The sequence below is a fragment of the Gorilla gorilla genome, chromosome 7, assembly GCF_029281585.2.
Source record: "Gorilla gorilla gorilla isolate KB3781 chromosome 7, NHGRI_mGorGor1-v2.1_pri, whole genome shotgun sequence".
Lineage (NCBI taxonomy): Eukaryota > Metazoa > Chordata > Mammalia > Primates > Hominidae > Gorilla > Gorilla gorilla.
The window spans coordinates 19,725,573-19,740,415 of NC_073231.2; the positions used below are offsets into that span (position 1 = coordinate 19,725,573).

Sequence of the window (14,843 nt, forward strand, 5' to 3'; positions counted from 1 at the left end):
ATGCCTGCCTGGGCCTCTCCCAGGTGTACTTTCCTTTCCTTTCATTCCTGCTCTAAAGCTATTTATTTATTTATTTAGAGACACAGTCTTGCTCTGTCTCCCAGGCTGGAGTACAATGGTGGTCATTGCAACCTCCATCTCCTGGGTTAAAGCGATTCTCCTGCCTCAGCCTCCCGCATAGCTGGGATTACAGGCACCCGCCACAGTGCCTGGCTAATTTTTGTATTTTTAGTAGAGACACGGTTTCGCCACGTTGGCCAGGCTGGTCTCGAACTCCTGACCTCAGGTGATCCACCTGCCTCGGCCTCCCAAAGTGTTGGGATTACAGGCGTGAGCCTCCGTGCCCAGCCTAAAGCTTTTTAATAAACGTTCACTCCTGCCTTAAAACTTGCCTTGGTCTCTTCTTCTGCCTTATGCGCCTCAGTTGAATGCCCCTCATGCTTTCTTCTGAGAAGGCAAGAATTGAGGTTGTTGCAGACCTGTATGAATTTGCCACATGTAACTCAGATAACTTCCACTGTTAATGTATTTTGGTGCTATGTAACTAAGATACCTTCTGCCTGTAACATTTCCTCCATGTTTTCTCAATTATACGGTATACTTACCTTCTGACTGGTTAAATTTCCTAGAGATAATCTGGAATTGTACTGATTACTTGGGGAAACTTTGACATTAGCAAGATGTTTATCTGATAGTTACCATCAAAGAAAAAGGAAAGAAACTGTCATGAAATTGTCTTGTCTATAAAAGAAATTATTTTATTTCAGGTAGAAGATGCCACTTCCATTTTGCTTCAGGGTTCAATAATCCCTGGCTTCTTAATTATATGGCTTGATAAAATTGTCAGTGACTTACTCTTTTTTGTGTGTATATATGTCAAATGCACCTAAGTTTTTTTTTCTTTTCCTTGCAGATAGGAGATAACTAGCTTAGTATACTGATAATTTAATATTTATCTGAACTTGGCTCCTGTTGACTTACTTTTGCTGTTTCTGTTCCTGTGCCTTTCTTTTTCTGGGACTTGGGAAATTTTAAAGAATAACAGATCAAAAAATTCATTTTCTTGATATACATGAACACTGGGAATAACTAGCGTAAACATTCATTTTTAAACATTGTTTAAAAAAAGAAAAATAGTGTGTTTCATTTACTTTACAATTGTGGAGGCTGAGAAGTACATTATGTAAATCAAAGAAAATGAGGCAAGTCTCAATCATTTTAGGAGGTTTATTTGCCAAAGTTAAGATGAGCCCAGGAAAGACCATAGATCCACAGGAAAAACTATGGTCCATGTTTTTCTGAAGACGGTCTGGGATCCTCAATATTTAAAGTAAAAAGGGCAGGTACTGGGGAGAGAGTAAGAAGTTTAAAAAGGGTGTGGGCAGATAAGAGACAAAAGTTTGTATTCTTTTGAGTCTTTGATTAGCTTTTCACAGTTTACATGTGAGGGGGTGATAATGGTTTGGTTCTGTGTCCCCACCCAAATCTCATCTGTAGCTCCCATAATTCCCATGTGTTGTGGGTGGGACCCAGTGGGAGAAAACTGATTCACGGGGGCAGGTCTTTCTTGTGCTGTTCTCGTGATAATGAATAAGTCTTATGAGATCTCATGGTTTTTAGAGACAGTTTCGCTCTTGTTGCCCAGGCTGGAGTGCAATGGCGCGATCTCCGCTCACTGCAACCTCCACCTCCCAGGTTCTAGAGATTCTCCTGCCTCCACTTCTTGAGTAGCCGGGATTACAGGTGCCTGTCACCATGCCCAGCTCATTTTCGTGTTTTTAGTAGAGACAAGGTTTTGCCATGCTGCCCAGGCTGGTCTTGAACTCCTGACCTTGGTGATCCCCTGCCTTGGCCTCCCAGAGTGCTGGGATTACAGGCATGAGCCACCACGCCCAGCCCGATCTGATAGTTTTAAAAATGGGAGTTTCCCTGTACAAGTTCTCTTTCTTTACGTGCCACCATCCATGTAAGATGTGACTTGCTCCTCCTTCTGCCATAATTGTGAGGCCTCGCCAGCCACATGGAACTGTAAGTCCATTAAACCTCTTTTTCTTCCCAGTCTTGGGTATATCTTTATCAGCAGCATGAAAATTGATTAATACAGAGGGGTAGAGGAATAGTCACTTATGCTGTTGTCTAGCTAAGTGAATCTGCATTTTTACATAACCTAAATATAGGGCAGAGGAAGCAATCAGATATCCATTTGTCTCAGGTGAACAGAGGGATGACTTTGAGTTCTGTCCTTTGTCTAATACCTGTGAAGATAGACTATCAATTTATATTGCTAGGGTGAAATTCAACAGACCTGTTTTAGGGTAAAGATCTTAAGGTCTACAAGGAATTTCCCTGTGGACACCTTGTGAGGGAGGTATGTAGCTTTTTATCTTTGTTGCTGTCTTATTTTGGAACTGTAAGAGTTAAAGAAGAGAGAAACATAAAAAGCAGCTCAACAGTCAAAGGTAGGTTGATTTTGGAGAAAAAACATGAGAGGGGCTTCTGGCCAGCTTCAGTCAGGAGCACTGTCTCTTACAGGCTAAGAGTATTTAAGGTTTCAGGGCGAGAGAAGGCTCTGAATGTTTCTGTGTTGAGAAGTTTACTGCGGGGTTGAAATGTCTCTGGCCAGATGGGAGGTTATCTTGGGGCTGACATCTCTCCAGTCAGTGGGGAGATTTCTCGGGGCTGGCATGTCTGTGGTCGGGGAGGGGTTTATCTCACGGTTGGAAAGTTTCTGGTTGGAGGTGTCATTTGTGGTTTATGGTGATGGCTGACATTAGCCATTACGCTGATGGCCTTTGGGTTGGATTTAGGCGGTTTTTGATCAAGGGGAACTTTAGAATGGCAGTGCTTATCCAAGATGGTGATGTTCTTGCTTTGTCAGGATCAACATGAGTGGCAGGTGTGTGTGACCTAGTTCCCAGTTTGACTTTTCCCTTTGGTTTAGTGAGTTTGGGGCCTCAAGATTTATTTTTCATTCACAGCCTTATTACTATAATTATGAGATAAAATGGAAAGATCTTAGTTGCAAGATAAAATAATAACTTTTGGCATTATTTAAAGAGTCCGTAGAATTTACTTTCATACTATAGAAATAATATCAGCACAATATTTAGGTTTATACAAAACTAGGGTTAAATTTCTCATGGTTAAAATATCTGATAAAAACTTTAGCCGGGCTGGGCGCGGTGACTCACACCTGTAATCCCAGCCCTCTGGGAGGCCGAGGCAGGCAGATCACAAGGTCAGAAGATCGAGACCATCCAAACTAACACGGTGAAACCCTGTCTGTACTAAAAATACAAAAAAATTAGCCGGGCTTCGTGGCGGGCTCCTGTAGTCCCAGCTACTCGGGAGGCTGAGGCAGGAGAATGGCATGAACCTGGGAGGCGGAGCTTGCCAGTGGCCGAGATCACCCCACTGCACTCCAGCCTAGGTGACAGAGCGAGACTCGGTCTTTAAAAAAAAAAAAAAAAAAACTTCAGCCAAATTAAATTTAAAGGAGTTTAATTGAGCAATGAACGATTCGTGAATCGGGCAGCCTCCAGAATCACAGCAGATTCACAGATACCTCAGGGGTGCCTCATGGTCAGAAAAAAATGTATAGACAAAAAAGTTAAAGTGACGTACAGGAATCAGAAGTGAGGTACATAAACAGTGATTGGTTACAGCTCGGTGTTTGGCTTATTTGAACGCAGTTTGAACATTCAGCAGTCTATGAGTGGTTGAAGTATGGCCGCTGGGATTGGCCAATACTCAGCCGTTGTTACAGGCATACTATTAAGTTAGGTTTTCAATTTTGTCTATTAAGCTAGGTTACAGTTCATCCACAAGGACTCAAATATAGGAGTATGGAGTCCTTCTCAGGCCATATTATTTTGCTTTAACATTTCTGAAATTGGTTTCATGTGTTAAGTAAATTATCACTGTTTGTATGATAACTTTTTAAAAATATAAAAACATATTCAAATAAATGGAATGATATATAGCAGGTTAGATTCTGGAAATTAATTCTTGTAAAACCATTGAGACTATATAGTTCTTGGAAGGTCTTTGTGCACTCCGGTTTGAAGTCTTATGTTTTAAAGCAAGGGTAAAGAATTTGGGTTAGTTGTAAATCTCTTTCAAGAGTTTGGACCTCCTTTTGAACCTAGTAGAGTGTCACTGACTATCTTTGGAATAAGGAGAATGACATGATTAGTGCTGTGCTTTAGGGAATAAACAGAATGGGTGGATTCATCTACTCATTCAACAAGTGCTGTATTCTGGATAGTGTGGACTAAAAGGTGCAGAAAACAAAGTTTCTACCATCCTAGAGCTTACATTCTAATGGGAAAAGACAAACAATTATAGGGCAGAGGAAGCAATCAGATATGCATTGGTGTCAGGTGAACAGAGGATTGACTTTGAGTCAGCTAGTGATGGATGCTATTGAAAAGATAAAGCAAGCGCTATTCTAGACAGTATGAATACATACCCTCTGTCCCATGGAGTTTGCATCCTAACGGGGAAAGACTAGAAATAAATGAAACAATAGCATGTCAGGAAGTGATAGTAGCAGTACTATAAAAAGTTAAGGAGAGTGCGTGTCAAGGGTAAGGAGTTTTAAGAAGGGGAGGTTTGGGAAACTAGGAGATGACGTGTTGGGAGATCAGAGCCTTGACCTGAATAAAGTGATGAAATGCATCCCGTGAGCATCTATCTTGGTCAAACTTGTCCAACCCGTGGCCTGCGGGCTGCATGTAACCCAGGACGGCCTTGAATGCAGCCCAATACAAATTCATAAACTTTTTGAAAACATGAGTTTTTTTGCAACTTTTTTAAAGCTCATCAGCTATCATTAGTTTATATGTGGCCCACAACACTTCTTCTTCCAGTGTGCCCCAGGGAATACAAAGGATTGGACACCACTGATCTAGGCAAAAAGGGTTCCAACAAAGGGAACAGCAGTACAAAGTGTAGAGACAGAGTCTGCACGGCATATTTGGGAAAGCAAGACAGCTAGCCTTGCTGGAGCAGCATGAGAAAGCAGAGGAAAAATAGGAAATGATGTTAGGAAAGGTTGCCAGGTAGAAGGTAATGTAAAGTCCTGAGGGCATGGAAGATTTTGCATTTGCTGGTGAGGACAGAGATAATACTTTACACTGATTTATGTATTAAAAGGATCACTCCAGACACTTTACCAAGAAAAGAATGCAAGAGGACTGGGCGCAGTGGCTCATGCCTGTAATCCCAGCACTTTGGGTTGCCGAGGTGGGTGGATCACCTGAGGTCAGTAGTACGAGAGCAGCCTGGACAACATGGTGAAACCCTATCTCTACTGAAAACACAAAAATTAGCCGGGCGTGGTGGCGGGTGCCTATACTCCCAGCTACTCGGGAGGCTGAGGCAGGAGAAGAGCTTGAACCTGGGAGGCGGAGGTTGCAGTGAGCTGAGATTGTGCCACTGCACGCCAGCCTGGGTGACAGAGCAAGATTCCGTCTCAAAAAAAAAAAAAAAAAAAAAAAGAATGCAGGAAGGCAGGATTAAGGAGTCTCGCATTATGCCTGTATGGGAGGTTGGTGAGATTTTAAGTGAGGACTAAGCTCTGATTTTCTGTCTTGCCCAAATTCCTTCTAAGGTGTCTGGGGAGTCATGCCCTACAAACCATAAATTCTCATCAGATGGATTTTATTTGACCCTGTATATCATGACTTACTTTTCATTCTGACTCTGGCATAATAGTATGAGACAAGGAAAAAAAAAATATTTCCTTGCCATACCTTGAAATTGCCCTGCAAAGTCTCTTGTGGGAAAAATCCACATTCTATACAGAATCCCCTTCCCCCTTTGTTTTTCTTCCTTTCTTTGCAGATCCAGTAAGATAATCAACTAAGAGCCAGGCACCCTTTTAGGTCTCTTAAGAAACATGTTACAACCTGCTCTCTCTCTCTCTGAAGTCTGCTGTCTAAGAGATTCCTCTGCATAATAAAACTTGGTCTCCATAATCCTTTACCTTAACCTAAACATTCCTTTCCACTGATCCCAGGTTTTCAGATAAACTCCACCAATTGTCAGTCAGAAAATGTTTAATTTTATCCATAGCCTGGAAGCTCCCCTCCACCCCACTTTAAGTTGTCCTGCCTTTCTGAACAAAACCAATGCATTTCTTAAATGTATTTGATTGATGTCTCATGCCTCTCTAAAATATGTAAAACCAAGCTGCACCCCTACCACCTTGGGCACATGTTCTCAGGACCTCCTGAGGCTGTGTCACTGGCCAAGGTCACTCATATTTGGCTCAGAATAAATCTCTTCGAACATTTTACAGAGTTTGAGTCTTGTCATCAACATAAGTCAGGGAAGGAGGGTCAACTGATAATGACATCTCATGTGTTTCTAATGAATGCTAGAGTTACAAAATGGAAGACAGAAAACAAATTCCTAGGACCCTGTGGAGGGAGCGTAACTTGGAAACTGAATATAAAGGCAGCGTGTTTGGGGAGGATGGGAAAATGGAAGACAGCTCTGAGGCTCTGAAAATTGGTAATTAGAAGGATCGAAGTACCATTGCTTACGATAAAGAAATTACGACAAGTTGGGGAGAGAAAGGGAAAGATGATGAGTTGTGATTATGTTGAGTATATCTAGATGTCAATATTTTACTGATAAAGATAATAAATTTACTTGTCTCCGAACAGACAAAAGTTGAGGCTATTTTTATGTCTCAAGGAAAAAGCCAGGAGCCATTGTTTAGGAGTGTTAAAGCAAAAATACGCAAGAGCCAATTAGCCTGGGGTGGTTGTGTAAGTGGAGCTCTTTTGTACGCACATAGGAACTTATCTTGGAAACAGTTCTTGTAACTGACTTATTAAAACCCACCAGCCTCAGGCAATCACAAACAGCCAACAGGATGACTGGTTATACAACTAGGGACCTCCCATCAGACCACAGCCATGTAGGTAAATGCCTTATTACACCATGACCAAATAAGGCAAACGTTGCTGTAGCCAATCAGGTAATTTCCTTACTTTGTTTTTATGTTTAGTCTATTGAAGCTTGCTCTCAGGCCACTGGAGCTGAGCTTTCTGAACACTTTTGTTTCAGAGTGCTGCAGATTTATGAATTGCTCTTTGCTGAAATAAGGTGTAAAGTTTATTTTGTCTAAAGTTTTTAACAGGAGTGATAATTCAGGCAAAATGTTCACATAATAGTGGGAAATCAAAAGCTTCCATTACAGAAAAGTGAGATATATTTGTAAACTCCTTTAACAAAGGCATCCTAGCATAAGCATGGCTGTAGAGCCAGACTGTCAACGTTCAAATTGTTTCTGGGCCTTAATTTCTTTATCTGAAAATCGTTAACCGTGGAACCTAGTTGATAGGGTTGTTGTGGAGCAAGCGTTCTTAATCTGGAGTCCATGAAATTTCTGCATCTGTGAACTTTGTATTGAAAAAATTGTAACTTTATGTCTATTAACCTCACAACAGTTTCGTTTCTTTGAATTATAAAGGCAGGCAACAAACCACAGTAGTATTATCAGTACCTACAACTTTGTTTCCTATAGAAATTAAAGATATTTTCATACTCAATAAGTTGTTGCAGATATCTTGAACAATTATACGTATATATTCCTTAAGTATTATATATATAATATTTTTATATTCTGTATATATTTTTGGAGACAGGGTTTTGCTCTGTCTCCCAGGCTGGAGTGCTGTAGCATGATCAGAACTCACTGTAACCTCAAACTCCTGGGCTCTAGTGATCCTTCCAGCCTCAGTCTTGGAATAGCTAGGACTACAAGTACTCCCCACCATACCCAGCTGTTAATTTTTTTTTTTTTTTTCGTAAAGACAAGGTCTCACTATCTTGCCCAGGCTGCTCTCCAACTCTTGGACACAAGCCTCCTGCATAGGTCTCCCAAAGCATTGGGTTTACAGGTGTGAGCCACTGTGCCTGGCTAATCCTATGTATTTAATTTCATGCATTTAGAAATATGTGCTATTTTAAGACTGCGTCTACAGGTTTTATGACATTACCAAAGGTGTTCATGGCACAAGTGAAGAAATCTCTAGATAGAGTAATAAAAACCATGATGCATTAGAACAGATCAGGCCCATATCAAACGTTCAACATACAGTCTGCTGCTATGGTTCTTTTTTTTTTCTTTTTGAGACAGAGTCTAATTCTGTCTCCCAGGCTGGAGTGCAGTGGAGTGATCTCGGCTCACTGCAACCTCTGCCTCCCGGCTTTATGCCATTCTCCTGCCTCAGCCTCCCAAGTAGAGGAACTGCAAGGCGCTCCACCATGCCCGGCTAATTTTTGTATTTTTAGTAGAAATGGGGGGTTTCCCCATGTACGGCAGGCTGGTCTCGAACTCCTGACCTCAGGTGAGCCACCTGCCTCACCCTCCCAAAGTGCTGGGATTACAGGCATGAGCCACCATGTCCAGTCTGCTATGGTTCTTAAAATATTCACAGAATAGAAATTGAAGTAAGTCTATTCGTTTTTATATTAGAAGTAGCTAGTACGGTGCTCTGTACTTATGCACTCCATGGATGCTGAATGAGTCATTGAATGAAGTGGAGTCTAGGTTGTGCCTCAGGCCTTCCAGCGGGGCTGGAAGGAACAGTTGTGAAGTTGTGGGGCGGCTTCTGTGCGTCGGGGGACTCTGGAGTATGTTAGATGGTTTCCCAGGGCTCTGAAGGAGAAGAGCTGTGTTCCTAATAATGATCTCAATGGGAATAGAGATTGCTGGGGACCGCAGGGGCCAGGTTGTCATTCCCCAAAGCTTCCCCTTCTTCATCCAAGAAGGCATTCAGGTCTTTCTGTGCTAGGCCCCAGGTAAAGTGCTGGACTACCCAGTAATTGGGTTCAGTAGCAGGATGGCCTCAGATTGAGGTCCCAGGGCCAAAGGACCACCCCTCTCCTCAGCGCGGGTCCGGGAAAGGCAAGCTCCGGGCGGGAGCGCACGCCGCGCCCCCGAAGCCTGGCTCCCTCGCCACGCCCACTTCCTGCCCCCATCCCGCGCCTTCCCAGGTCTTCTCCCGGTGAACCGGATGCTCTGTCAGTCTCCTCCTCTGCGTCCTCGGTCGCGGCCCGGGTCCCTCGCAAAGCCGCTGCCACCCCGGAGGGCCCAGCCAGCGGGCTCCCGGAGGCTGGCCGGGCAGGCGTGGTGCGCGGTAGGAGCTGGGCGCGCACGGCTACCGCGCGTGGAGGAGACACTGCCCTGCCGCGATGGGGGCCCGGGGCGCTCCTTCACGCCGTAGGCAAGCGGGGCGGCGGCTGCGGTACCTGCCCACCGGGAGCTTTCCCTTCCTTCTCCTGCTGCTGCTCCTCTGCATCCAGCTCGGGGGAGGACAGAAGAAAAAGGAGGTAGAATGGATCCCCTTGGCCTTCCCCTGTGGGCGGGGGCGGGCCAGGGTGGGCCGCGTTGCCAGGCAGCACTGCCGTGTTGCTAGGCAGCCTGGCCGCCGGCGTGGGCGATGCCGGCGGTGGGGCGGGAGCCGCGAGGGTGGGAGGCCCTGGGGCGTTTCCGGGACGTGGAGTTAGCAGGGTTCTGACTTGAAAAACGACGGCAAAGCGTGTTCTTGATTGCTTCTGAGCACCTCACACCTTTCAGACCCTGGGCGCTTTTATTCCCAGCTGGAAGCCCAGCTTAGAGCAATGGTGTCACTAAAAGGGGTGTGTTGGATGTGAAAATACCCTTTAGAAGTATTTATAAGCCTGCAGGAAATATGTTTTCCTTATTTTCTTACTCTGCTCCCTTCATTACCCATTTCAAGAAGCAACAGAACCTGTGCAGAGTGTGTGTTAAGTTACTCTGTATGTTTATTTTTGTTTATGTTGAACTCGGTGTATACTTGTGAGAATAAGCTTGTATTTTTTATTTCGTGCAAGTACAACAGAACATATTGAGAATGTGTTTTAAGTTATCCTGTATGTTTACTTTATGTTGAACTCAGTGTATACTTGTGAAAATAACCTGCCATTTATTTTATGTGGATTTATTTCTGAAGTTCATTCAATCTGATTTCAATCTTAATCCACCATTAACTTTGAAGAGGTTGAGATTTGAAGTGACTGGTTGTATTTAAAGTAGTTGGAGTGTTTGTAAGTTCTAATTATCCATCATGGATAGTTGATCTAGCTGCTTCAGCAAAAATAGTTATTTCGGGAATGTGACTAGGGTTTCTAATTGTGGACCATTTTGGTGAGAGTTATCTGCTTACATAATTGAAGATAGTTTTTCCTGGTTAAGTTGTACACCTACACAGGGCTCAAAATCTGAATTGGGTTTAAGATATTAACAAAATTTTAATAGCTGGGTAGAGACAGTGAAAAAATACCGTCATATGCAGAGTAATTGTTTCCCTTTCTCTTTATTCTTAGTCTGAAACAAATATTGTGTGTTCAATTTTAACTAATGTACCTCTCTTCAGCTTTTAAATTTTAACGTGAAAGTAGGCCATATGAAATTATTGGTGAAGTTCTGCTAAGGGATTTAGAGAACCACTGTTAAACTGAAATTGTATTTACAAATATAAATTAATGATATGTTTTTTAGCACTTGGTATTTGTATACCATGTTCCAAGAGTTTTAGATTTAGTAGTTCACGAGAAAGGTAGAAGAGTGAAGAAAAAGTAGACAGTTTTTTTTGTGGATTACCAAAGCAAAGGGCAATAGAAGATGATGAAGAACTCCATGGAAATTGTGATGTTTTATCTCCTAGGATCATCCCTAGGACCACGCCAATTTTCATTTGAAGGGTGTGACAAAGTATTTAAGACTGATCTCAATCAATTTTTTTTTTTTTTTTTTGCCAATGTTAGGGATGCACTGGTGACACAGCCTCTGGAGGTCCTGATGGCAGGTGCCCAAGGGTACAGCTGGCTTTTATACATTTTAGAGAGACATAATACATTGATCAATACATGTAAGGTCTACATTGGTTTGATCTGGAAGGGTGGGACAACTCAAAGGGGGAGGGGCATCCAGGTCATAGGTAGATTTAAAAATTTTCTGATTGGCACTTGGTTGAAAGAATTGTTATAATGGAAAGGAATGTGGAGACCAAGGTTTTATTAGCCAGATGAAGCCTCCAGGTGGCAGAGTTCAGAGAGAATAGGTTGTAAATGTTTCTTATCAGACCTAAGGTCTGTGTTGCTGTTAATGCTGATTGGCTTTTCCTGAATTCCAAGAAGAAGGAGGGTATAATGAGCATGTCTGGCTCACTTTTCCCATCGTCGCCTGAAGTGGTTTTTCAGGTTAGCTTTGGAATATGCCCTTGGTGGAGAAGAGGGGCCCTTTCAGATGGCTGGGGCAGAGGTCGGAGGGTGCTTACATTTTTGTTTTTCGTTTACAAGGGGAAAAAAAAAATCTAAAAAGTGTACATGTTTACAGCATCTGAGTATCTCCAATAATAAGATGACTTTAATATGTGAAAACATTTGTGGATTTAGTATAATTAAATCTGAATTACAGTAACATGTTTCTATTAAAATTTTTTCTCGAAATATATTTTTAAAATGAAAAATTAGGGAGAACATTGTTGAGGATTAAAAAAGTTTTTCTTGCAAATTAGTTTTATTTCTCCTAAGTAGGAGCACTTGATTTCACTGTATGACAGTATTACAGTGTATGTGTATTTTACTGAAGGAAAAGAAGAGCAAAGTAAGAGCTTAAATAGTTGATGTTTTCAAGACTGTACTTTCAGGGATCATTTCTATAGTTTGTTAAATACTTGGTGTTCTGATACTTTACTCAATAAGCATGCGTATCTCTGAAATACAGGCCATTCCATATCTGGTACTCACTAAGTTCACAAACTGTGATCTCTTCCAATAATGGAAGGGAAACACGCTATATTGGAAAGTGTGGTTGGTCACCAATGTGGTATTTTCCTAGTGATAGCCCAGGGTTATTTTGACATTATGTGGTCTCTTTCTGTCTAGCTGACTTTAAAACCTGATGCCTATGATAAGATTTGGCACTATGGAACCTGAAAGTGTAGCAGTTGAAACTTAATTTACTATTAATGTAATAAATATTATTGACATATGTACCAGAGTAGTTGATTTAGCATGAACAGTGTTTTTCTTCCTTCTAGAGGGGAAGCCAAATTGAAGTCTTAAGTTGAGCCTGCAATCAGGAATGGACATTAGTTGATTTAAAGGAAGTAATATTTAGTAGTTATGACAGTAATACCACCATGGATGGATTTTTAAGTCAGACAGATAGATGATCCAGTTACAACTCAGCCTCTAATTTTATGACATCAGGCAAACGACAAACTCTCTGCATTTTAGTTTGCTTGCTTTAAAATATAAATATAATACCCATATCTCAGGTATTATGTATACATGTATGTAACATGTAAAATATATAACTATATGTATATAAAGACTGTATATAAAATGCTTAGTGCAATGCGTAGGATATAACAAATGGTCACTAAGTGGTAGCTGTTACTATGTATTCCTCATTTAAATGAAAGCATTAGTATAATGAGATCCTGAAATGCGGTAAGATTTTTTTGAATTGGTTTTTTTTTTTGCTAAAGAAACTAACTTTATAATAATAAATTATATGGTCTCTGGAATAGTCTATTGCTTATCATGAAACACCGAGAATTCCAAATTCTCTTACGTTGTTTGAAAATTTCCCAGGAAGAGATTTTGTATCATAGAAGACTTGCTGATATCCCATGGATTTCTGTGTGTGTGTGTGTATGTATTATGTATATGTTTATACACATACACATATGCTTCTTCGTGAAGACATTTTCATTCATTAAAAACAATGTTTTGTTATATTCCCTATCGGAGAATGTGGTTGAGAGAGTTAAGTGAATAGGCAAAGAAGATTGGAAATTTGTATAGTCACTTTTCTTAATTACATTGAATATAGTCATTAAAAACTGATTTTTGAATCCTCACTGATGTTAAGTGATGTGAGTTTCTGGGAGACTTTGGCTTTTTAGTAGTGTATCATTTGCCTATTTAGTGCGTCTTGTGTTTCTTTTATTTTGACAGTTTCTCTCTTTCTAACTTCATTAACACTTATCAGTTAATCAGCTTCATTTAGAATTGTTTTAATTTATAATGACCTCTTCTGATAATGTGAAAAGAGCTCCAATTCTGTAATTATTTCCAGTACACTTATTGACTGTGCCATCATCAAAAGCAGCTGTTATAATAATTAATTTATCTTATCTGCAAAGAATATGAGTAGCTAATAGGCCATGATGTGTAGGTAATAATGAATATGCAATATGAAAAATTGAACAGCTCATATTTTCTAAGCGATCAATTGTTTGACTAAATAAAACATATTTCAATTGCCTTTGACATAACTTCTGTATGTCATTAATGTTTTTAAGTGCATTTTATATTGGGATGTATAATATCCAGTTAGTTTTCGTGGCACAGCTGTGAAACAGAGACTTTACTATCTTAGCAAATGATAAAAGGGGAGAGGAGGGAGGTAAGCAATGGATGTTACCTTTAAGCAAAGAACTTAAGTGGAAGAAAAAGTTTGCAGTGATAACACAGGAAATCATGGTAGTTATGCACTGATATGTATGCATATATGCACGGAATATATAGGTGCAGGCAATGTGATTTCACTTAGGTTAGATTATATGTATGACCACCCCTTGAAGCGTGATTGGAAATAGCCAAAGCTGCTTGTCAGGAATGCCATAGTGTCATGGATGATGGCAGAAGACATGGGATTCTTGTGTCACAGATGAAGGATAGTTTATTATAGCAATAGAATAGTCTTTATGTACATATGGTTCTATATTTTACATGTTACATGCATATTATGTGTTACACACATGTATACATAATACCTAAGATGTAGGTGTTATATTTTAAAACAAGGAAACTAAAATTCAGAGAGTTTGTCATATGCCTGATGTCGTACAGTTAGAGGCTGAGTTATAACTGGACCATCTATCTTGGTGGTCAGTATTACTGTCGTAACTATTAAATATTACTTCCTTTAAAGCAACTAATGTCCACAGCAATAGATAGTTTATTACCCAGCATTTGTACTGGTTCCTGGAGCTTCAGTTCACATTGAGCAACATGAGGGGGTCTAGGTGATGCCCACTCATGTAGTGAATTACACTGCAGGAGAGAAACCTTGCATTTAAGAAACCAAGGTCTTTAAAAATGGGCAGTACACTTCTTTGACCTCTTCTCTAAAGGGAGACGTTATCTTTATTAAACTCCAAAAGTAAACACTCATTTTTCTGGAGGGGGACTCTGTCTTCTTTGACTATGTGCTATATGCAAATATCCTTGAAAAGATGGTCCAGAACAAGTCAGTCAGTCCCTGCGTTAGCAAGTTATGTTAGAAACCCATGAGGAATTGTCTGTCCACGTAAGAAATAGGAGCTTGGTCAAAACAGAACATTTTCAGGGTATTTTTCTCCACATGCACCACCAGCATGTTTAGTCCCATATATGTGCCCTCTTCCACACATAGGGCACAGAGAAGGGGAAAGAGTGGAAACATAACTCAAGCTAAAGAGTAATCAACTCTTAACCTTTTGCTGCATTTACTTTTTCATTATCTCCCTCTTTAGCCCTACATATTCATCGATTTTAGATGTGAGTGTGGTCTGTTATGCCTGTGACTGCTGTAGATTATTTCAGTGATCTTCAGCATTTATTTGGCATATCAGACTATCTTAGACTATCAGATATCTCTGATATTTGGCATATCAGACTATAAATTGCTCATCTCCATAAGAATTCCTCCTGGAGTATCATGCTAATCCTACCAGGATAGAAAATTTACTTTTGGTTAAGTGTAGGAATAATGTGTTCCCCAGCTGGAAAACAAGTACATAAAC

General features: G+C 40.8%; 1 protein-coding gene across 5 annotated transcripts in view; it reads left to right on the forward strand.

Annotated features, from left to right (window-relative positions):
- Positions 1–7,828: 7,828 nt before the first annotated feature.
- TUSC3 (tumor suppressor candidate 3) overlaps positions 7,829–14,843 on the forward strand; it is a 296,633-nt gene continuing 289,618 nt past the window's right edge. For all 5 annotated transcript variants that reach the window (XM_055349641.2, XM_055349639.2, XM_019032657.4 and 2 more), the window contains exon 1: positions 7,829–9,351. In XM_055349641.2, coding sequence (XP_055205616.1) covers positions 9,214–9,351 — 138 coding nt within the window. In that variant the 5' untranslated portion in view covers positions 7,829–9,213. The remainder of the gene's footprint in view (positions 9,352–14,843) is intronic.